Below are 24,740 nucleotides of genomic sequence, written 5' to 3'. Positions count from 1 at the left end.
AAAGAAAGAAAGAAAGAAAGAAAGAAAGAAAGAAAGAAAGAAAGAAATTGATTTAGTCCTGGGGTATAATAACAATCCCAGAAACAGAAGCAATTTATTTTCTCAATCTCTTATTTTCTTTTACAATACAATTTACTAGGTAATTCAATCACTGGCATGATTTCACACATCTAACTTCTTTCCTTCCTTTTCAATTTCTTCTAGTCACATCAGGTCTTTTTCTTAAAAGCTTCAAATTTTCTATACTCATTTTACTCAAAAAGTCACCAAGCCACAGGATTCAGCTTGACTCTGAAATACATTCAATTTGCAGAGGTAGCTGCATCACACGGTATAATCTGAAACCTTGCGATGATGTAACAAATGTGCACACGCACACACACACACAGCTGTCTGATGAGCCCCTTTTAAAAACTGAGCACTGCTGTATATGCGGAGAAGGAGTTTTCCTATGCTCCAGAACCTACTAAGTAGCAGGCACTCTGCTAGGCATCTGACTTTCATTAGCCCATTTTACCCTCACAAACCTCTGTGGTATGTGTTCTTGCTACCTCACAGAGGAGAAACTCATCCAGGAAAGTTGTCGCCTATCCAAGGAAATACCAAAGAAGTGACAAAGAATTTACAGGTGGTTCTCTTACCTCTAAAGCTCACACTGTCCCCACCGCCTTGCATGGCCTCCCCTGAGAAACTGCATCCTGTAAGCTCCGATTGTCTTGCCCTGCTCGCCAGGTGGTACATTTGCCAGTGATGACCACTTCCTTAGGAAGGGAAGGCAATGTCCACTTCTGGATTAGGATCATCACTCTTCCCATCCTTTCCCGTGGATAATGCAGAGATGCCACCAATTCTGCTAGAGACTTGGGAGCAATCTTCAGATTGGTTTCCATCTTCCTAGCCACCCTAGCTCCTTTTTTGCCCTAGGTGCTTAGTCTGAAAGAACTCTGTGAAAATGACCTTGGGGTCACAAAACATAACAAGACAGTGAGCTGTTTATTACAGATTTTTATGCAAAATGAACTAAGACTTTTTAATGCAAAATTATTTTTAAGAATAGCAGATTATATGCTGAATCATTAGTTCTCTGAGAACACAGAATGAGATAGTTTAGTGATTAGCATTTTAGATAAATATGCAAATGGAAACACTGAAGCCCCAAGAGGTGCGTAACTTGCCCCCTTCACATATCTAATAAACAGCAGAGCTGGGATTCAAACCCAGGCCTTCCTGACTCCACAAAGCCTGAGATCTTTCTCCGTGACTCTCACCTACAGTGTATATCAGACTCACTGGAGAGCTTGTTCAAAGTACAGATGCCCAAGCTTCAACTTAAACTGAGGTAGAATCTCCAGGGTCAGGACATCTGGGGTTTTGTTTTTTGGTTTTTTTAAACAACTTTCTAGTTAACCCTGCTACGTGCCAAAGTTCGATAATCACACAGCTACCCCATACTGCTTTATGGTCCTATAGAAATGGTCCTCACTATAGTAATAAAAACTTCTAGGTTAATCCTTTCTATCTTATGAGAGTTATTAGTGAACGAGCAAAATCATAACATTTTGTAAGTTTTTGTGAATCTTTATATTGGGTATGATAGTTTCTGCCTTAATTTACTTGCACTGATTTGTTATTTAATGGTTCTCAGATTATACACTTTCTTAAGTCCTTGCTCGAGAGCTAACTTGCAGAATCTGTTGATTTGCTTTTACTCAGCACTCCCAAAATTTCTCCGATAAATGTTATGGGTTCTCTTTTGCTTTAGGACAGCTGGTACTCCACAGAGATTGCCCTTTAGTTTAAGAGACCTTACCTTTTGTTTCCCAATTAAAAATATTAGGAAAATTTTGGTCGGCTACTTGCACTAGAGAACATAGTTATTTTTGAAGAGAGGGACTCAATATATTGAATAAAGATCAAAGACTTTCAAGATTATTAAAGATATGATGATTTGGAGGGCACCTGGGTGTCTCAGTCAGTTAAGCATCTGCCTTTGGCTCAGGTCATGATCGCAGGGTCCTGGACTCGCTCTCTCTCTCTCTTTCTCAAGTAAATAAATAAAATTTTAAAAAAAAGATACGATGACTTTCACTGGTCCCCAGAAAGTAGCAACTGAACTCTCTGTGGGTACCTCCAAAGTGAGGTCATGTGGGTGGCTCAGTTGGTTAAATATATTCCTTCAGCTCAGGTCATGATCCTGGGGGTCCTGTGCCAGTCTCCCTGCTCGGCTCCCTGCTCGGCTCCCTGCTCCCTGCTTCTCCCTCTCTCTCTGCCCCCTCCCCCTGCTTGTGCTCACTCACGTGCGCATGCACTCTCTCTCTCAAATAAATAAAAATAAAATCTTAAAAAAAAAACACAAAGTGAGATCATGTGGATAACAAGTTAATTGTAGAAATCCAAGTTCAGGACCTCTACGTTGTTTCAAAAGCGTAATATAAATGTCACACCCCCAACCCCTTGCCCAATTCCTGCTTCTAATAAAAATGCAGTCATAGTGTCTGGGTCCAAAAGTCATACACAAGGAGTTTATCGAATCCAGAAAATTTCTCTTTCTGATCTTCTTTCTGCTGAATTTTCTCCCTTAGGATATGTAAAGTTTCTCTCCTGTGTCTGGGCTATCAGTAACTATTGTCGTATATGGAATCATCTCTTGTGGTTAAAACAAATTAAGAGAAAGAAATCCTTGCCGTATAATGTCAAATCAATAGAACACTCCTAGACTTTCCAAGAGAAACGTATAGCTTTGTTACCGGTTTGAAATGGTTTTTTTAAAAAGATTTATTTATTTAGAGACAGTGAGGGGGAGGAGGGGCAGAGGGAGAGGGAGAGAGAATCTTAAGCAGGGCTTAAGTGGGGCTCGATCTCACCACCCTGAGATCATGGCCTGAGCTGAAATCAAGAGTCGGTCGCCTAACTGACTGAGCCACCCAGGCACCCCAAGTTTGAAAAGTTTAGAGAGCCTCTTCGCTGTGATCTTTCATTGGCCACAGAAAAACATCCTGCTTCTGTCAAGAACAGGGTTTCAGGAAATGGAAACACAGCAGTCCCTCCTTGAGTCTTCATCAATGGCAGGTAGCTACTCCACTCTTTACCTTCTCAGTCCTATGCCATTACCTAAAGACTATACAAGAAGAAATATGATAAACTCTTAGAATCTAAAATAACTACATTAAGTTCTTTATTGGTGGACCTTCAGTGAAATTTTTGAAATTATATATTTTTTCTGCACTCATGTTTGGTCCATCTATTTTTTTCTTACCTTTAATGAATGGCTCACATCAGCAAAAGAACCTTTCAGAAGAGCTGGTGTCCACTGAGGACCCATTTGCAGCATTTCTTCTGTCCTTCGGTTGTATCATTATTACAAAAGCAAAGGTTATACTCTGAGCCTTTCCAGCTCCCGTTTGCCATCAGTGCAGAGGACCCAAGGGAACACTTTGTTTCTTCTACTTGTGGTAGTTATCTGCTGTCTTTCTTCCCACCAACACAAAAGAGCTGGTAAACAAACGATTTCAGGAATCAAGCTCCCACTCCTGGTTCCATTACTGTTCTTACAGTAATTAATGTCAATGTAACAAACAACATTTGAGGCTTTTCAATGAACTGGGTGCTGTCCAGCATAAAATGATAAGCAAGAACCAAGGATTTACCAACCAGAGGGGGAAATTTAAGCCCTGACTTTAAAAATGGATGTGAATTTTCCAAATTAATGTTCCAAATTAATGTTTCACAAGTATGGTACCCAGCACAGCAGACCTATCTGTGGAACTGGTTAAGGAATACAACTACCTGGGTTAACCTGCCAAACCTATTGAGTCAGGATCTCAGAGGGTAGAGTAAGCAAGTCATTTTTAATTGGTTCCTGGATTTTTCTTATGCCTACACAGTTTGAAAACCACTGATGTCCTGTAACTGCCCCGGACAGTTATAAAGGGAAATGATTCAAACACCATTGTTCAATTAATCCGTGTTAACACTCCAGCTGAAGAAGTTCTCATCTTGGGATCAGTTAAAATCCACCAGGGAACTTGATGTGAAATACAGACTCCTGGGTGTGACCCAGTCATTTCTTATTCAGTGGGTGGGGCCAGGGGCTGGAAATATACACTTTTAATGTGCATCCTAGTGAATCCAATACAGTTCGCTTGGTGGATAACATGTGGAAAAGCACTGACCTGTTGGATGGTGGTTGGCTGTAATCTCAGCAGTCTATTGAGAATGTGGAAACATTTAAGAAGTATTATTTTGTTAGGGGTGGCTGGAGCAAAATGGTGAGATGCCAGGCAAGGCAAGTCGTATTAACGGGCATGGATCACATAGTAAAATGTGACTCTCACTTAGTCCTGTGGTTTGAATTGCTGCAGCCAATTCACTGATTTATTTCAATTGACCATAATAAATTCCATCTGGATTAGAAAACTTAGACTTTAAAAAAAAATTATACCATGTTCACTCAGACATGCCCTCTCATTGGAAAATGTAATCAAGGGGTGCCTGGGTGGCTCAGTCGTTAAGCGTCTGCCTTCGGCTCAGGTCATGATCCCAGGGTCCTGGGATCGAGCCCCGCATCGGGCTCCCTGCTCGGTGGGAAGCCTGCTTCTCCCTCTCCCACTCCCCCTGCTTGTGTTCCCTCTCTCGCTGTGTCTCTCTGTCAAATAAATAAAATCTTTTAAAAAAAAAAAGGAAAATGTAATCAATACACAGAATATAGATCAGAACACTCTTTCCTGAAATGGTGATTATCTCCATTTATTACATTTGCCCAGGTGGGATGAAAGTACAATAGGGTGTAGCAGGATTCTCTGCTGAAGTCATAAAAACCAAAAGCAAAGGAAAATCTTTATGGTAGCTTACATCATGTGTGAGGAACTCCATTGCTGTAAGGATGGACACTGAAGTCATTTTCCACTTACTACTCTAACGTAGCCAGAAGTCATCACAGGCCAAAGTCAAAGACTCCACAGAACCCTCACTAAATTTCTTGTGAATAAAATCTGCCATGCAGACTCAAAACAGAACCTTCTACAAATCCAATTATTAAAAGGGGGGGGGAAATTGTGGACATTTTAGATAAATTTATCCAAGAAGATCCAATTTGTTGCATGATTAACATGGACTATGAGAAGGAAAACATTTGACCGTGAAAACCAGTATTTAGCATGCTTCTGATTCATCCAGATTACAAAAGCTCTTAAATATCTTTCTGGAAGAACCAGAATGACCTTTGTTGAGAATGTCTCTCAGACACTGTATCCACATCATCAGTCCCAAATGTCAAAAAAGCTTTGAGGATTGATCTAACCTCCAAACTCGTCAGGACTGAAGTCCCACGCTACTGCAAGGCTGATCCTGCGGTGCAGAAAAAATGGTAGCTCAAAGGCAGAAATATATTAACTCGCCAGGCCAATACATGGACTTGACCTCCTTCCCTGATCACCTTCACTGGATTCCCAGAAGGCCTCTGAACATGGTCTTGCCTGATTCAAGAATATGAGACATGACTTCTATGACTACCTTAGATCAATTTCTTATGACCCAACAAAAGAGCCTAGGGTAGATCTCCAATGGAGGGAAGAAGCCTACTACTCAGGATTAAGGAGTAAATGCAAACATTCTTCGGGGGCAGAAGGGGTGAAGGGGACAGGCTCTGCTACTCTACTATGACTAAAACAGACTAATTTTCTCTGCTCCTAACCTTCCTAAACATTTAGCCTTACTTTTCCTCATTGCGAACAGCCCATGTCAATACTACAGAATTTCCTTTTGTCAAAACAGGTGGAAACCAAGATCATTTTGTTAAAATTATATTCTTTGAGAAAATGGAAAAATACCAGTTGAACCTAAGAGCTTGTGTGTGGAGGGGAAAGTAGAGACTGTTCCATTCGAACAATGGTAATAAAAGCTAAAACTGCCAGTGTTCTTTCCTTTTCCTTTATAAAGAAATTAGAATATTAAGAAATCAATTAAAATCCCATAAAAAGGACATTACTTATGTAATTCTTTTACTAGACAATAACTGCCATCGATATTGGAATGAGATTATGTAAAAGTTGTATTTTGTTTTACCCATTACAAATTTGCCCAATTTGTTATTTTCTAATTATGTTTGCGCTGCTAAGAGCTATTGTTCCTTTGGGCCAGTTAACTAAGTTGTTTTGAACTTGTGCCCGTGAGACCTCCCTTGTAAAGGCTGGTGATTTTGCTGGTAATTTGTAAAGGTTGATAATTTTGCACTGAAAGCCATATTTCCCAGCCAAAAATGGAAAAAATCACCACATATAAACACGAAGCTGCCTTGTTGGCGGGGATGGGGGGCGGGCAGGATATGGATGACTCACTGTCACCCCTTCACACATGCAGGAAAAGCTCAAAATATACTCCTTAACTGATTATTAGAACTGATTTTTTCGAATGTTTATCAAATTAAGAGGAGCAGAAATTATACTAAGCTGACTGAATTGCCTGGAGTAAAACAAATGGCTCTTGAGTAAATACCTTCTTTGAGTGATACTATAAATAAAACCAGTTTTTGAGAATTGGGATGAGACAAGCCAGCAAAAACAAGAGCAATGTGATGGTGATGATGCTCTCTGCATATTGATTTATATTTATGTTTTAGCTGTTTGAAAAAGTCAAAGAAATTTGTCCAAACGTGCATGAGAAGATCAGAGCTATCTATGCAGATCTCAATCAGAATGACTTTGCCATCAGCAAGGAGGACATGCAAGAGCTTCTCTCCTGTACAAACATTGTCTTCCACTGTGCAGCTACTGTGCGCTTTGATGATCATCTGAGGTACATGCCCATTTCCCTCTCATGGTGGGTGTGTGTGTGTGTGTGTGTGTGTGAGAGAGAGAGAGAGAGAGCGTGCATGGCACGCATGTGTGCGTGTATATGTGTGTCAGTTTCTTTGTCATTTCTGTTAAAAAAAAAGATATATGCAAATGATGAATCACTAAATTCTACCCCTGAAACTAACAACACACTATATGTCAACTAAATTGAATTTAAATAAAAAAATTTTTTTAAAGATACATTCTTAATGAAAAAAATTCAAAGGAGTAAAAATTCTCCAAAAATCTCGCCACCCAGAGATGACCATTTAATATTATGGAGAGCATCCATTCCAACTTTTCTTTTCACAACCATAATAAAATAGACTATGTTCAACTTCACCAAAAAATGGCATCATATTGATAATTTTTTAGCAACTTGCTCAGTTACATCTTTGGATATCTTTCATTGTCAATAGATATTCTTTATAATTTCTAATGACTGCATGACATTCCATTATACATGTATATAGTATACTCAACCAGTTCTGTATTGGTGGATATTTTTGGATTGTTCTAATTTTTCACTATTATAAACAATGCTTCAGCGAACATCTCTGTGCTTACATTTTTTTTATACCACTGTGCGCTTTACTTTGGGCAAATGTCCAGAAGTAAAATTGTTAGAGATGTAGCAGCTGTGCCCAGGTTATAAATGGTAAATGATACATTGTTTTCCACAAAGGTGGTATTGATTTACATTGTCCCAGTGCACATGAATGCTCATTTCTGACACCCACAGCCATACTATGTATTTCTATATTTTTAATGCTGCCAATACAATGGAAATTACATTGTGTATTTTGATTTTGGTTTTATTGATAATTAGAAAAGTTGAAGATGTAGAAATGCTGATTGGCATTTTATTCTTTTGTGAAATGCCTATTCGTGTTCTTTACATGTTTTTCTACCAAAACATTTTTTTTCTTGTCAATTTTAAGACTTGTTGGAATAGTTAGCATATTGATTTTTTTTGTCTTTTATAAAGGCTCAAAATATTTTAAATTTATCATTTGTCCTCAACTATTTTTATTATTTATGCAGTTATTCATAATTTCTTCTACAATTGTTATTGCTTCATTTTCACCTTAAATCTTTAACCCATTTAGAGTTTATTTGCCTATAAAGAGAAATAGGAAAATTCTATAAAAAGGAAAAGTGATGTGGGTGTGAATGTAGAGTAGCTTTTGAAAAATTTCTAACAGATGGCTACTTCTTGAGCAACATTTATTAAATGATTTGCTTTTACTCTTTATTTAAATGAAGCTCTTATAATATACTGCATTTCCATTGTTGGACTCTTTATTTTGTTCCATTACTTAGACTTTCTCTTCCAACACCACAGTATTTTATTACAGTAATTTTTTTTATTAGACAAGTATACACACATCATTCTCTTTTTATACAATTTTCCTGACTATTCACATCTGCTTATCCATCTTGATTAAACTTAAGATAATTTTTTCAACTTCTTAAAAAGTTAGGAATTTGATTAGGACTACCTTGAATATGTCACCTAATTTAGAAAAGCTTAACATATTTAAAACATTGGCTCTTCCTAAGAATAATATTGTTTATTCAACATTTCTATAACCCTTAATGAAGTTTTATCATTTTTTTGTATATAGTCTGTTCATTTATTCTTAACTTGATATATTTTTTAAATGTTCAGTTTGAGTATGTGCCTTTCTTCCACTGTATTCTCCAATGTTTTCCTTTAACACAACTTTTATAAACGGACACTTTACTGAATGAATCATTGCATGTCCCAGGGTGGTTTTTTTTTAGCTCTTTTGTTTCCCAGATATACAATTATGTAATCTGATACGGATTTTCGTGACTGCCTTTGCAACTCTTATATCTGTTAATTCATTTTGTTTTCCTCTCTCATTACCGGGTGGAAGTTCAGAGCAGTACTAACTAATGGTAGTGATTGCAGGCATTCTTCTTGGCCCTGACTTTAAAAGCAGTGCTCCTAAATTTTCACCATTGAACATGATACAGGCTAACAAAGGGAAAGGGATATATTTTAATAATTTATTCTTCTTTTAATGAATTTTTTTTAAATTAGAGATGGATACTGAATGTCATTTTAAAACTTTTCAAAATGCATATAGAGGATCATTTAGTTTTTCTCTTTTTTATGCTCTTTTTTAGTTAGATTAATAGGGTTCCTGATATTGTATAAACCATGTATTTCTAGAATGAACCATTTGTCATCACATATTGTGCTTATATAACTTGGTGTTCTAGTAGCTAAAACTTAGGATTTTGACATCGATTTTTAGGTCTGACCTGGACATTTGCAATAGAAATTTCTATTTCTCATTCTCCATCCACTGTTGCTCTCCTACAGTTCATTTGAATTTTGCAGCTTCTTGAGTTAGATGCTCAATTTATATATTTTTATATATTTTTTAAAGATTTTATTTATTTATTTGACACAGAGAGAGAGAGACAGTGAGAGAGGGAACACAAGCTGGGGGAGCAGGAGAGGGAGAAGCAGGCTTCCCACAGAGCAGGGAGCCCGATGCGGGGCTCGATCCCAGGACCCTGGGATCATGACCTGAGCCGAAGGCAGCCGCTTAATAGCTGAGCCACCCAGGCACCCCTATTTTTATATATATATATATTTTAATTTATTCATTCGAGACACAGAGATACAGAGAGAGAGAATATAAGTGGGGGAAAAGCAGAGGGAGGGGAAGAAGCAGGCCCCCCGCTGAGCAGGGAGCCCAATGCAGGGCTGGATCCCAGGACCCTGGGACCACGACCTGAGCCGAAGGCAGACGCTTAACCATCTGAGCCACCCAGGCGCCCCTATTTCTATATTTTTAATGGCTGCTTAAGAAACCCCTTTATACATTCAGAGGATTATGATTTTTTTTCCTTCCAGCTGATTTAGAACCAAGCCATCTCTATATGCAATATGAACAATGCTTCAATGAATAGGATTTATGTGCACAGAATGCATCATCACCATATAACACCTTGCAGGCATCGCGTTACTGTGTAGCCACGACCCATGCTTTTCTTTTGGGTCCTTTGGTGCAGCCACAGAAATCAGATGGACATGCCAGTTATTGGAGTAGGTGAAGTTCTAGCAAGGCAGGATGCCAAGTTGCCTCACTGTACTTCCTTCTGCTTTACCTCCTGCAGACATGCCGTGCAACTTAACGTCACTGCCACCCAGCAGCTCTTGCTTATGGCCAGTCAGATGCCCAAGCTTGAAGCCTTCATACATATCTCCACCGCCTTTTCAAATTGTAACCTGACGCACATCGATGAGGTCATCTACCCGTGCCCTGTGGAGCCAAAAAAAATTATCGACTCCTTGGAGTAAGTTGGGTCACATGAGGGGGTCAGGCGATGGGCAGGTGGTCGTTCTCTGTGATTCTTTGTAGTCATTCATTAATGAGGTAACAAGGCGAGACACCTGAAACAGCATGCTTGGCAAAGGTGCTAGCTTTCGCTACCCGATCCCTGCTGTTCCCTTCATGCTAGCCTGGGGAGGGAGTATAGTGCTTGGTGATGGGGAGTACAGGCATGGATAAATGCCACAGAAGAGTTTTTTGGAATAGTTTGGGATCGTACTAGGTGCACGGGAATGTTTTCCATAGAGGTGGTTTTTCATTTCTTACTGAACTCCGCATGGTCACTAAAGGAAGTAGAGTGTACAGTGTAAAAGTGAAGAAGAAAGCTTTCAGCATCAGACCTTCCTATCTGTGTGACCTCAAGTGAGTTCCTTGGCCTCTCTGTGCCTCAGTTCCTTCATTTGTGAAATGGGGCTGATAATAGTGCTCATCTTGTAGTGATGATAAATTGAGTCATATAAGGCAGTCACTGTGTTCAGGAGTGTTTAATAACAGTTAATCAAAAGGTTAATAAGGAAGAACTCATAGGTAAGCGGAAATCCTCCCAGGTCTGGTAGGAAGTGCGAGTCTCTTGGTCTAGGAGGCCGAGATACGCTTTCCTTATTGTCCTGTTGTGGAGGAAAAATAACGGTCTAGCATCTTTCTCTTCTTGCCTACTAACAGGAACCACTTTGTTCTTAGAACATGGCCCTGGTCTCAGAATAAGTATGTTTTTGTTTTTTCCATCTTCATTCTTCTGCTCAATTTACCAAGTTTACCTTGTTTAAAAAAAAAAAAAACTGCAAAAGAAAGTATTACATCAGAGAAAATAGACTACTTCCCGTGAAATTTGTCAGATGTTAATTTCATGTAATACTGTATCTCTCTTTAAGATAGACTCTTTAAAATGAAGCTTAGCTAAATCAAGAGCTCATTCCCATCAGGGCAAACATTTTTATCTCCTACAGCTCTGAGAATAGATATTTTTACCTGTTATTTTTAAATATCCAGGACAAAGAAGAGTGAAAGTCATCTAAAGAAACTGGAGGTTACCTCAAGTCACTAATAAGCAATGATTTGCTTAAGTGATGCAAAGGAACCTTCCGAGTGCAGAGCTTGTCGGCAGAGTTGGAGAAAAGATGCTCTGATGCCCTAAGTCGGTACAGGAGAGTGGATGTGGAAAGCCTCAGTGTGTTTTCAGATAGAATCGATTTGTTTCGGTTAGCTGCCCTCTCATAGTGCTGTCTCTTGGTCAGTGTAGTGCTTACATATTTGCTATGCCCAGGAAAACGGGCAGAACTGCTTTGATTCCAGACTCTGCTGCTGCTGAGATTCCAGAGCCTTCCTCTACTGCTGACCTGTCTAGCCCCTGACAGATCACAGCATGATGTGAGGCAGTACAGAAGTCTGGCAGAATTTGCCAGAGAAAAGACACAGGAAATGAAGATGCAGTTCACCCACGGTGAGGGGCTTCTCCAGGTCCTCTGTAGTACTTCCTCCCTCCCAAACTGTGTCCAGACTCTACTCCAGATCCAGGACCCCTAGATCTCCAAGAAGAATAAACTCACCTCCCAGAAGAGGAGTTGATTTCTCTTCAGGTGCTCAGCACTTGCCATCTTTCCCCACACTCCGTGTCCCCTGGTAAAAGCAGGTGATTGCTTCATGATTTATGATCAAATCGTAATTGACATTTATATAAAACCCATGTCTGTCATTTACTGCTCCCCAAGGAGTATAATTATTTTGAAAAATATGCAGCCAAACAGAACTAAAAATGAAATAAATTTTGTCTCAAAAGAATACACTTTGCATGCAATTAAGGAACCAAGGTTTTTGTTGTTGTTGTTGTTTTTTAAGCAGGGAAAAGTCATAACCACAATTTATTAACTCAGAATTCTATATTCAGGACCACCGGTCCAGCCTCATCTCCATCAGCCCTCCCTTTACATGTGTGCTGCAGTCACACTGAAGTCATTACTCCTCTCCCTCATGCCTCTCTGCCTTGGCTTATGATGGTTCTGTTTCTAGAAACTACCTCCACCTCTGCTTCCCTGGGTAATTCTGACTCCGACATCAGAGCTCTCCCCTGGAAGCTGCTGGGCTGAGGCAGCCTTCCCTGGGGCTCCCATGGGAGCCCATGCCCATCTTTATCATTGCTCTTCCCCGGGTTATTCGAAATATCTGGTTGTTTGTGTTCTCTTTTGGCAATGAGTTTGGCGAAGGAAGGGAATGTCTCTTGCTCCTTCTTGCTTTCAGTGCCAGCACATGGTAGGGACTCCAATATGTGCTGAATGAATGAAATGTTGTTGATGGAACGAGATGACCATTGTTCACACTATTCCAGCTGAGGTTTGTTTGTTGGTTGGTTTAGACAAACATGAAAATAGATGGCAGAATTCCAGAGCAAGCTTGTTCTAGTTGGGGATGTGAAGTCCTATGTGTAAAATGCCTCTATGTCCATGTCTTATCCCTATTTCTGATGGTCCATTTTTTCCTCTTAGACTTCTAATAGAACCTCTGTGTTAAGTCTGGAGTCATGCTTTGAATAAAGCCTAGCAACCCTTCATTAGCTACACTGTTGTTTGTGACAGTTTGAACAACCCCTATGTCAGATGGAATTTTTGGAAGTTTTAGAATAACAAACAGCATTAAAGTTATTCTGAATAAATATCAATTCACCTAAATTTAGTTACTTTGATTTAAGAAAATATGTTTTCTCTGATTTCTATTTTGTAATCAACCTGTGGTTACAATAAAATTATTTTCCAAGATTTTTAGGTTTCCATTTCCCTTGGAAGTTTTTGTTAACGGTGGCCTCATGGCATCTAGGAGCTGTCATTGTTCTTGGTATTCCAGGGGTCCTCATCTTTTTAGAAAGGAACCAGGTGTTAGACTATAAGATGATCTTGAGGCTGTGCTCTGGGCTTTGTGATCTCAAGAAAATCACCCATGTGGATGTGTTAATTAACTAGATGGGGGGCGGGGGCAGGTGGAATCCTTCCACACTGTATATCAAATCATGATAATGTACACTTTAAATATCTTACCACTTTGTCAATTATACCTCAGTAAAGCTGGGAGAAAAAAGAATTAAAAAAAAAAAAGAAAATCACTCAAGACAAAGTAAAATAAACCTTTCTTTTCCCCAAAAACCAGTTTAATGAGAATTCCCGTTCAATAAAAGAGGATTTTTTTTTTTAATTATTGTTAAAAGAGGATTTGCACTTTTTGCCAGGACCTTTTTCAATTGCGTAGGCCCAAGTGATAGCGCTCACTGTTGTTCGTAAAGGCATTGGGCTGGTGAACCCAAACCTGACAACTACAAGCCCTGCCCCTTCCCCTTCAGGCCACCCCACTTGTGTCCTTCCACAGCCCAAGACTGCCAGGCCTCAGCTCCCTTCCTTCAGCCCATATCTGAAAACTTCCAGAATTCCCTTGGTCCTGAACCATGGCTGAAAGGTGAAATTTGATTGTGTTAGTATAAACTTTTAGGATGTTAGCATAACCACATTTTAATAATAACCCCAATTAGGTGTCAATGCTTCTTATTGGTATGACAAGCATGGCCATGAATCAGCATTAAAAAACAGGCTTCTCGGTTGCCTGGGTGGCTCAGTTGGTTAAGCGACTGCCTTCGGCTCAGGTCATGATCCTGGAGTCCCGGGATCGAGTCCCGCATCGGGCTCCCTGCTCAGCGGGGAGTCTGCTTCTCCCTCTGACCCTCCTCCCTCTCGTGCTCTCTGTCTCTCATTCTCTCTCGCAAATAAATAAATTAAATCTTTAAAAAAAAAAACAGGCTTCTCTAGCTCTCACACCTGCCCGTGTCCGATGTCCTCGTCCCAACTCCCACAGGCATTTTATCGTAGCATTGTGCCACCATTCTTACCCGTCTCCCCATCTTCGTATTTCTAGCTTCTACGGTTGGGGATTTTTACCTTCAGAAACTCCTGTGCGTACATGGATGAGGGATTACCAATGAAATTCCAGTTTTCCAGAATAACAGCTTAAGTAGAATGTTTATTTTTATTTTTATTTTATTATGTTAATCCCCATACATTACATCATTAGTTTTAGATGTAGTGTTCCATGATTCATTGTTTGTGCATAACACCCAGTGCTCCATGCAGAACGTGCCCTCCTCAATACCCATCACCAGGCTAACCCATCCTCCCACCCCCCTCCCCTCTAGAACCCTCAGTTTGTTTTTCAGAGTCCATCGTCTCTCATGGTTCGTCTACCCCTCCGATTTCCCCCCCTTCATTCTTCCCCTCCTGCTACCTTTGACAGAGAGAGCAAGAGAGCACAAGCAGGGGGAGCAGCTGAAGGAGAGAGAAGAGCAGGCTCCCCATGGAGCAGGGAGCCTGATGCAGAGCTCGATCCCAGGTCCCTGGGACCATGACCCGAGCCAAAGGCAGAAGCTCAACCATCTGAGCCACCCAGGTGCCCCTAGAATGTTTATTTTTAAAAAATGCACATAACTAACCAGGAAAGATTACTGCTTTCCATCTTTTTCAAGCTAAGTTAACTGCTCTTACAAGAGAGAGGAAGGAGTTTTGCACCTACAGAAAAACTTGAAATAACTAGTAGTATTTACTGCTTTATTTAGTTAGCCTCCTTAAATCAATCTAGTACATATGCATTAAGAAGGGAGGGACAGCTGTGCGTCATCACTGAGCAATTACTGTGAGTAAAGACACTTTGACAGACGTTCAGTCCCTTACCATAATATTGGAGGGGTGGTGCTATGTATCATCGCTACTGTGCTAATTAAGGAACAGAAGCTCCGAAAGGCTAAGTAACTCTTCGGAAGCCTCTCAGCTAGTAAGTTACAGGGACACCATTTTTCTCCATGGCCACATGATTCTGGTCACATGGCTCTTTTTGGTACTCCCACATACTCAGCAGCGTGAGAGATTCAAAGGTGCTTTCTTAAAATATAGACTGTGTTCTCAAGGAGCTCACAATGAAACACAAAATAGAACAGGGTAGCATTATATATGGAGTGTGGTAGAGGAAGTGGGACCTAGTGAGTTAGATGGAGATGGAGACAGGCACAGGACCTGGTCCTGGGAGAGGAGGTGCAGTGGGGAGAGGTGAGATGGGGGCTCATATTAGGCACAGCCACGGGAGCAGGAAGACCGGGGGCATGTTTGGGATATGGCCGTCCATCCATTTGGGCAGCACTGATGTTACGTGTAGGGAAGCTGTCAGAGGTCCAGCTAGGAAGATGGGCTGGGGCCATACTGAGATTTTGAATGCTGTGTGGAGGACTGTATTTAATTCTATAGGCAATGGGGATCCACAGCAGGAGGGTCGTGTGTGTGTGTGTGTGTGTGTGTGTGTGTGTATGTAGGGGGTTGGTTTTGGTTGGTTGATGATTCCATTTTGTTTTCATCAAAAAAAGACTTGGACAAAAGTGGGCTTTAGGAACGTTAGTATGGGGTGCCTGGTTGGCTCAGTCATTAAGCATCTGCCTTTGGCTCAGGTCATGGTCCCAGGGTCCAGGGATCAAGCCCCGTATCGGGCTCCCTGCTTCGCGGGAAGCCTGCTTCTCTCCCACTCCCCCTGCTTGTGTTGCCTCTCTTGCTGTCTCTCTCTCTCTGTCAAAAAATTAATAAAATCTTAAAAAAAAAATAGGAACGTTAGTATGGTCATGGGGGAAGGGGGTTAAATTGCCATGGGCAGTCGCCAGAGGCGGACAGCCATGACCTGCCATGTTGTGGGGTGGAGACCTAGAACTGGGGTGTGGCAACAGGTACAAAAAAACACCTCTGTGTTTGGGGACAGAAAAACCAATGGGACACAGTAACTGCTTTGCACCTGGCCTTGCACACAGCTGCTAATTGACTGTCAGATTCCATCTCTAGTGCCAGGGATTTAATTCCTTTAAAGCTCAAGTCAACTGACAATTTTACTCCAAAAAGCGATGCCTTTCTGAGAGCTAATCCCTATTTGTTCAAGCCTTACATTTGTGGAATGGCGTCCTTTCAAATTGGCGATTCCCCTATTTGCCTGACCATAACAATCACCACTCCACTGGTTAAAAATCAAGATGATCAAGCTGTCATCCCTGAAGATTGATTTGGAGGTTCTAAGATGGTACCAGGGAGCTGGATTTTTGTCATAGGTCCCACATAAGTCTTACTGATGAGCAGGCAAGTTTGGGGAAAAGTACCTCAAAGTGCTTTTTCATTTAACGGCTCTCCCTTGACATGGGGTTCATTCATATTCTAGTCACTGATGTGCCCTGGCCTCCCCACTCTCCTCACTTGGCCCAGCCATTCCTAGAGGCTTTCATCAATGAAAACTTCCCGATAGATTTGTACCTACTAAAAATCATGCTCTTGAAGCTACCTGGTGTCTAGAAGCACAATCTGCCATGTGAAAAAGAAAAGATGTTTTGTTAATTTTATTTTACTATGCTATGTTAGTCACCATACAATACATCATTAGTTTTTGATGTAGTGATCCATGATTCATTGTTTTTGTATAACACCCAGTGCTCCATGCTGTATGTGCCCTCTTTAATACCCATCACTGGGCTAACCCATCCCCCTACCCCCCTCCTCTCTAAAACCCTCAGTTTGTTTCTCAGAGTCCATAGTCTCTCATGGTTCATCTCCCCTTCCGATTCCCCCCCTTCATTTTTCCCTTCCTTCTCCTAATGTCCTCCATGCTATTCCTTATGTTCCACAAATAAGTGAAACCATATGATAATTGACTTTCTCTGCTTGACTTATTTCACTTAGCATAATCTCCTCCAGTCCCATCCCATGTTGATGTAAAAGTTGGGTATTCAACCTTTCTGATGGCTGAGTAATATTCCATTCTATACATGGACCACATCTTCTTTATCCATTCATCTGTTGAAGGGCATCTCAGCTCTTTCCACAGTTTAGCTATTGTGGACATTGCTGCTGTGAACATTGGGGTGCATATGGCCCTTCTTTTCACTACATCTGTGTCTTTGGGGTAAATACCCAGGAGTACAATTGCTAGGTCATAGGGTAGCTCTATTTTTAATTATCTGAGGCACCTCCACACTGTTTTCCAAAGTGTCTGTACCAACTTGCATTCCCACCAACAGTGTAAGAGGGTTCCCCTTTCTCCAAAACCTCTCCAACATTTGTTGTTTCTTGCCTTGTCAATATTTGCCATTCAAACTGGTGTAAGGTGGTATCTCAATGTGGTTTTGGTTTGAATTTCCCTGATGGCTAATGATGATGAACATTTTTTCATGTGTCTGCTAGCCATTTGTATGTCTTCTTTTAAGAAGTGTCTGTTCATGTCTTCTGCCCATTTTTGCAAATATCTTCTTCCATTCTATGGGTTGCCTCTTTGTTTTGTTGACTGTTTCCTTTGCTGTGCAGAAGCTTTTTATTTTGATGAAGCTCCAAAAGTTCATTTTTGCTTTTGTTTCACTAGCCTTTGGAGATGTATCTTGAAAGAAGTTGCTGTGGCCAATGTCGAAAAGGTTACTGCCTACGTTCTCCTCTAGGATTTTGATGGATTCCTGTTTCACATTGAGGTCTTTCATCCATTTTGAGTTTATCTTTGTGTATGGTGTTAGAGAATGGTTGCGTTTCATTCTTCTGTATATAGCTGTCCAATTTTCCCAGCACCATTTATTGAAGAGACTGTCTTTTTTCCATTGCATATTTTTTCCTACTTATTTGACCATAGAGTTGAGGGTCCACATCTGGGCTGTCTATTCTGTTCCATTGGTCTATATGTCTGTTTTTATGCCAGTACCATGCTGTCTTGGTGATCACTGCTTTGTAATACAGCTTGAAATCAGGCAACGTGATGCCCCCAGCTTTTTCTTTTTCAACATTTCCTTGGCAATTTGGGGTCTTTTCTGGTTCCATACAAATTTTAGGATTGTTTGTTCCAGGACTTTGAAAAATGTCATTGGAATTTTGATCGGGATGGCATTGAAAGTATAGATTGCTCTGGGTAACACAGACATTTTAACAATGTTTATTCTTCTGATCCATGAGTGTGGAATGTTTTTCCATCTTTTTGTGTCTTCTTTAATTTATTTCATGAGTGTTCTGTAGTTCCTAGAGTATAGGTCCTTTACCTCTTTGGTTAGGTTTATTCCGAGGTATCTTATGGTTTTTGGTGCTATTGTAAATGGAATCGTTTCTCTAATTTCTCTTTCTACAGTTGCATTGTTAGTGTATAAGAAAACTGATTTCTGTGCATTGATTTTGCATTGATTTTGTATCCTCACACATTACTGAATTGCTGTATGAGGTCTAGTAATTTGGGGGTGGAGTCTTTTGGATTTTTGACATAAAGTATCATGTCATCTGTGAAGAGAGAGTTTGACTTCTTCTTTGCCAATTTGAATACCTTTTATTTCTTTTTGTTGTCTGACTGCTGTTGCTGGGACTTCTAGTACTATGTTGAACAATAGTGGCGAGAGTGGGCATCCTTGACTCTTCCTGATCTTAAGGGAATGGCTCTCATCTTTTCCCCATTGAGGATGATATTTGCTGTGGGTTTTTCATAGGTGGATTTTATGAACTTGAGGAATGTTCCCTCTATCCCTATACTCTGAAGAGTTTTAACCAGGAAGGGATGCTGTATTTTGTCAAATGTTTTTTCTGCATTGAGAGGACCATATGGTTCTCTCTCCTCTTATTAATGTGTTCTATCACATTGATTGATTTGCGAATGTTGAACCACCCTTGCATCCTGGAGATAAATCCCACTTGGTCGTGGTGGATGATCCTTTTAATGTATTGTTGGATCCTATTAGCTAGGATTTTGTTGAGAATTTTGGAATCCATATTCATCAGGAATATCAGTTTGAAATTCTCCTTTTTGATGGGGTCTTTGCCTGGTTTGGAGATTAAGGTAATGCTGGCCTCATAGAATGAGTCTGGAAGATTTCCTTCTGTTTCTATTTTTTGAAACCATTTCAGTAGAATAAATATTATTTCTCCTTTGAATGTTTGGTAGAATTCCCCAGGGAAGCCATCAGGCCCTGGACTCGTTTTTTGGGAGATTTTTGATCACTGCTTCAATCTCGTTACTGGTTATTGGCCTCTTCAGGTTGTCAATTTCTTCTTGTTTCAGTCTTGGCAGTTTATAGATTTCTAGGAAGGCATCCATTTCTTCCAGTTGCTTAATATATTGGCATATAGTTGTTGATAATAATTTCTAATAATTGTTTCTATTTCCTTGGTGTTAGTCATGATCTCTCCCCTTTCATTCATAATTTTATTAATTTGGGTCCTTTCTCTTTTCTTTTGGGTAAGTCTGGCCAGTGGTTTATTGATCTTATTAATTCTTTCAAAGAACCAGCTTCTAGTTTTGTTGATCTGATCTACTGTGTTTTTGGTTTCTAATTCATTGATCTCTGCTCTAATCTTAATTATTTCTCTTCTGATGCATGGCTTAGGCATCGTTTGTTGCTTTTTCTCTAGTTTTTTAAAGTGTAAAGTTAGTTGGTGAATTGGGGATTTTTCTATTTTTTTGAGTGAGGCTTGGATGGCTACGTATTTCCCCCTTAGGACCACCTCTGCAGTATCCCATAGGTTTTGGACTGATGTGTTTTCACTCTCATTGGTTTCCATGAATTGTTTAAGTTCTTCTTTGATTTCCTGGTTGACCCAAACATTCTTGAGCAGAGTGATCTTTAGCTTCCAACTGTTTGAATTTCTTCCAAATTTTTTCTTGTGATTGAGTTCCAGTTTTAAAGCATTATGGTCTGAGAATATGCAGGGAATAATCTCAATCTTTTGGTATCGGTTGAGACCTGATTTGTGACCCAGTATGTGGTCTCTTCTGGAGAAAGTTCCATGTGCACTCAAGAAGAATGAGTATTCTGTTGTTTTAGGGTGGAATGTTCTGTATATATCTATGAGGTCCATCTGGTCCAGTGGGTCATTCAAAGCTCTTGTTTCTTTGCTGATTTTCTGCTTAGATGATCTGTCCATTGCCAAGAGTAGAGTATTGAGGTCTCCTACAATTAACATATTGTTATCTATATGACTCTTTATTTTGGTTAACAGTTGGCTTATGTAGATGGTTGTTCCCATGTTGGGGACATAGATATTTACAGTTGTTAGATCTTCTTGTTGGATAGACCCTTTAAGAATGATATAGTATCCTTCTGTGTCTCTAACTACAGTCTTTAGCTTAAAATCTAATTTGTCTGATATAAGAATTGCTACCCCAGCATTTTTTTTTTTAAGATTTTATTTATTTATTTGACAGAGAGAGACACAGTGAGAGAGGGAACACAAGCAGGGGGAGTGGGAGAGGGAGAAGCAGGCTTCCCACAGAGCAGGGAGCCTGATGCAGGGCTCGATCCCAGGACCCTGGGATCATGACCTGAGCCGAAGGCAGACGCTTAACAACTGAGCCACCCAGGCACCCGCTACCCCAGTTTTCTTTTGAGGTCCATTGGCATGGAAGATGGATCTCCATCCCTTCACTTTCAGTCTGGATGTTTCTTTAGGTTCAAACTGAGTCTCTTGTAGACAGCATATGGATGGGTCCTGTCTTTTTATCCAATCTGCAACCCTGTGCTGTTTTATGGGAGCGTTTAGGCCATTCACATTGAGAGTGATTATTGAAAGATATGAATTTATTGTCATCATGTTGCCATATGAAGTCCTTGTTTCTATAGATTGTCTCTGTAAATTTCTGTTCTATATCATTCATGGGGTCTTTCTCCTTTTATAGAACCCCCCTTAATATTTCTTGCATGGCCACTTAGTGGTCACATATTCTTTCAGTTTCTGGCAGTCTTGGAAGCTCTGCATCTCTCCATCCATTCTAACTGACAGCCTTGCTGGATAAAGTATTCTTGGCTGCATGTTCTTCTCGTTTAGTACCCTGAATATGTCTTGCCAGCCCTTTCTGGGTTGCCAGGTCTCTGTGGATAAGTCTGACATTATTCTGATGTTCCTCCCTCTGTACGTAAGGAATCTCTTCCCCCTAACTGCCCTTAAGATGGTTTCCTTGGTTCTAAGATTTGCGAGTTTTACTGTTACATGCCGGGGCGTTGGCCTGTTTTCCTTGATCTTGGGAGGGGTCCTCTCTGCCTCTAGGACTCGAATGTTTGTATCATTCCCCAGATTAGGGAAGGTCTCAGCTACGATTTGCTCAAATATATCTTCTAGTCCTCTCTCTCTCTCCACCCCCTCAGGGATCCCAATAATTCTGACATTGGAACATTTCATGGTGTCACTTATTTCTCTGATTCTGTTTTCATGGATTTTGAGTTGTTTCTCTCTGGCCTCCTCTTTCTCCTTCTTTTCTATCCATTGGTCTTCTAGATCACTAATTCGTTCTTCTGCCTTGCTTACCCTAGCTGTTAGATTATCTAGATTGGATTGGATCACATTGATAGCATTTTAAGTTCTGCCAGTTCAGCTTTCATTTCTGCCCTTAGAGACTCTATGTTGCCATTAATCGATTTCTCCATTCTAGCTATTATCTTCAGAACTCCTACCCTGAAGTCCATTTCCAACATCTTGGTTATATCTGTATCCATTTGTAAATCTGTGGCAGATGTCACAGTCTCTGAGTTTTTCCTGTTTGGGGGGTTCCACCTCCTAGTCATTCTGTTGAGGGATAATTGAGGGAATGTACAGAGTCCAAATTATCAACCACAATCCAAGCAAGATGCACCTGTTTTATAGGGACCTTAGGGTTGTCAGCCTCTTGTTCTCCCAGCCTGTCTTCTGGGGGAGGGGCCTGCGGTGCTTTTACTCAGGCAACCCTGTTTGGGCAGAGTTGCCCTGCCTGCTGTGGGGGAGGGATGGGCTCAGTGAAAACTGGTTTTTTGGGGGCTTTTGTTCTCTGGTGGCTTTCCACATCTCTTCCAAGAATCAGAGCAGAAGAGATCATTTCCAACCCTCTGCCTTAGAGCAGAGAGATCACAGTCTGCTCTTCAGTGAGCTCTCCAGACCACACTATCTCCGTTTCTGTCTGTGCTGCTATAAACTGTAGTGTCCTGGGTTGTGTGCCCCTCAGCAGCACTCCCAGTCCTCGCCTCCAGGTCGAGGCACGGGGGAACGTCTCTGCCCTTTGTGCTTCTAAAGCCACCAGCTGCCCCCAGTCCGGGTTTTAGTCAGGGGGGCTGACCTAAAGTCCTTTCCCCGCCGCTACCAGTCTGCGAGTCTTTTCCCTGCCTCCAGCGCGGGAGGCTATCACTCACCATTGGTGTAGGATCGCCACAGCTCCCTCTGCCTTCCATTTATATTCTGATATCTGCCCACTGAATCAAGGCTCCCTGCTTCATACCTTGAAACCAACCGCCTGCCATATTCTGTCTGTAGAGATCCAGATCTATCTTCTTACATCTCAGGCTGATTTCGTTGGTGTTCAGAGTGTTCTGGTAGATATCCAGCTCAATTCCAGGGACTGGTTGGAATAGAGTCCCCTAGTCCTCTGCCATATTTCTCTTCTCCACCAAGAAAAGGTGTTTTTGATCAAACACTGACAGCAGTCAGCTGCGGCAGAAATAGGAAAGGAAGTCAGATGTTGGAAAGTAGTCTTGCCCAGGTGCTGATGAACATGTTGTTAATACTAAGAAAGTGTATCTATTCCAGGGGAAAGGAAAACACTCATTTTGATATTTGTGGATTTACTGTCAGGATTGTATAGGCTTAAGATGGCATCTAAGCTGCTGACAAACAGAAAATTCTGTGTACTTTTAATGTTATTGGGCTTTAAATACAAGTCAGAGCCGAGTAAGACTGTTTCCTAGACAGACTGAATAATTTTTACATTATCAGGCCATTGGAGGCCAGAATAGGTGCTCAGTAGAAGTCTAGAGGGAAATGCAGAGGCCAGTTCATGACGAGCACTAGGCACAGGTTTACCCTTCTCCCCAGTAAAAAGTTTAAATTTACTCTGAAGGCAACTCTGCCATGTTGAAATTAGTTAACAGCCTTCCAGCTTCTCAACACTTGTCATCACTGCCAACTGGATATTTTAACTTCCAATTTTGCTTCATTCTCTACAAACACATCCCTTCCTTCCCTCCTTCCTTTCCTCCCTCCCTCTCTTCCTTCCTTCCTTCTTTCCCACAGTTTCCCTCCAACCCCACCTCCTCCTGAGTTCACCCGGGCTCTCCTGCCAGTGACCATCTCAACTTCCCAAAACATTACTCAGAACACAGACTGGCCAATCAAGACTGTGGTGTGGGAGAGCCCTCACGGACTGAATAAGGGAGCAGATGCCTAGGTGCAGAAAGTGATTGGACACGGAGAGAAGAAACATAATCCCTGCTCTCTGGGACTCATTATAAAATGGGGAAACTGACACATGAGCAAGTACCTGCAAGAATCAAGGGAAGAACCTAATTCAGATGAGAGAAGGAGAGAGCAAACATGACCATGAAGCAGAATGTCCAGTACTTACTCTGCAGAAAGCTTCACCTGATACACCACTAGTCTTGCCCTGCTTATTGCCTAAGAAAACTAGGATGAAAAATACACACTCCTCTTGCTGTTTCATTTAGTAAATACCAAAATTATGAAATTTTTAATGATATTAGGAGGTTGATTCTGTAAGTTTCAGCACACCCCCCCCAGAAAAAGATAGTAATATTTACAGGAAATTGTGTGTACATTGCTTTCTGAAATCTTCACTAACTTTTTGCTTCTTTTGAAGCAATGTAAGTAGAAGTTTAGAACCTGGGACCTATGGGTTCAAAACATCTCAGGTAACCCGAAGAGCATTTGTTTAATTTTAGAAATGTACTTTTATTTATAGAGTGTCTTTTTTCCATGCCAACTTATTTACTGTTTTTAAAACAAACAGAACAAACAGAAGCAAATCACACTCTGGTAAACAAAAGCATGAACTGATTATAGGTCCCCAAAAGGGTATCACTTAAGCAGTGCATGTGTGTGCTTCTTTTTTTTTTTTTTAAAGATTTATTTATTTATTTATTAGAGAGAGAGAGAGAATGAGAGAGAGCACATGAGAGGGGGGAGGGTCAGAGGGAGAAGCAGACTCCCTGCCGAGCAGGGAGCCCGATGCGGAACTCGATCCCGGGACTCCAGGATCATGACCTGAGCCGAAGGCAGTCACTTAACCGACTGAGCCACCCAGGCGCCCCTATGTGTGTGCTTCTTACACCAATGTCCTCTTTGAACCCAGGAAGTGGCTGGATGAGGTGGGCCCAGGGCTGTTTGCCTGCAGCAGAAAAGATAACCAACTATTACTTTTGTAGATACATGCCTGTTGGTTGTTTTACCAAACATAAAAATGCCTTCGGTTTATTGGCACATTTTGCTCTATCAAATAGCTTTAAGTGCAGTTGTGAATATTCCTGTTTGTTCTCATGATAACCTGAAAATAAGAACAGCTATAATGATCACCATTTTTCATCAGTAAAAACTGAGGAATCGAGAAGATAATTCAGTGGAAAACAAGCAGAGCCATGAATAGTAGAGGCAAGCCATTTACAGAGCACTGCAACTTCTTTTGCAGTTGTGTTCTTAGAAATCTATGAAACCAGCGTTTTCTTAAAAATATTTATTTATTTATTTATTTATTTATTTATTTATTTATTTATTTATTT

At 40.8% G+C, this 24,740-nt stretch overlaps 1 protein-coding gene across 2 annotated transcripts in view; it reads left to right on the top strand.

Annotated features, from left to right (window-relative positions):
* FAR2 (fatty acyl-CoA reductase 2) overlaps positions 1 to 24,740 on the top strand; it is a 146,187-nt gene that overhangs the window by 95,467 nt on the left and 25,980 nt on the right. For both annotated transcript variants that reach the window (XM_035027982.1, XM_035027983.1), the window contains 2 exons: positions 6,617 to 6,792; positions 9,990 to 10,169. In XM_035027982.1, coding sequence (XP_034883873.1) covers positions 6,617 to 6,792; positions 9,990 to 10,169 — 356 coding nt within the window. The remainder of the gene's footprint in view (positions 1 to 6,616; positions 6,793 to 9,989; positions 10,170 to 24,740) is intronic.

This window comes from Mirounga leonina, unplaced genomic scaffold, assembly GCF_011800145.1.
Source record: "Mirounga leonina isolate KUSES-001 unplaced genomic scaffold, KU_Mleo_1.0 Mir_201, whole genome shotgun sequence".
NCBI classification, from domain to species: Eukaryota; Metazoa; Chordata; class Mammalia; order Carnivora; family Phocidae; genus Mirounga; species Mirounga leonina.
The sequence above is the reverse complement of the archived record's forward strand: the minus strand, read 5'-3'. Positions and strand labels throughout refer to the sequence as shown.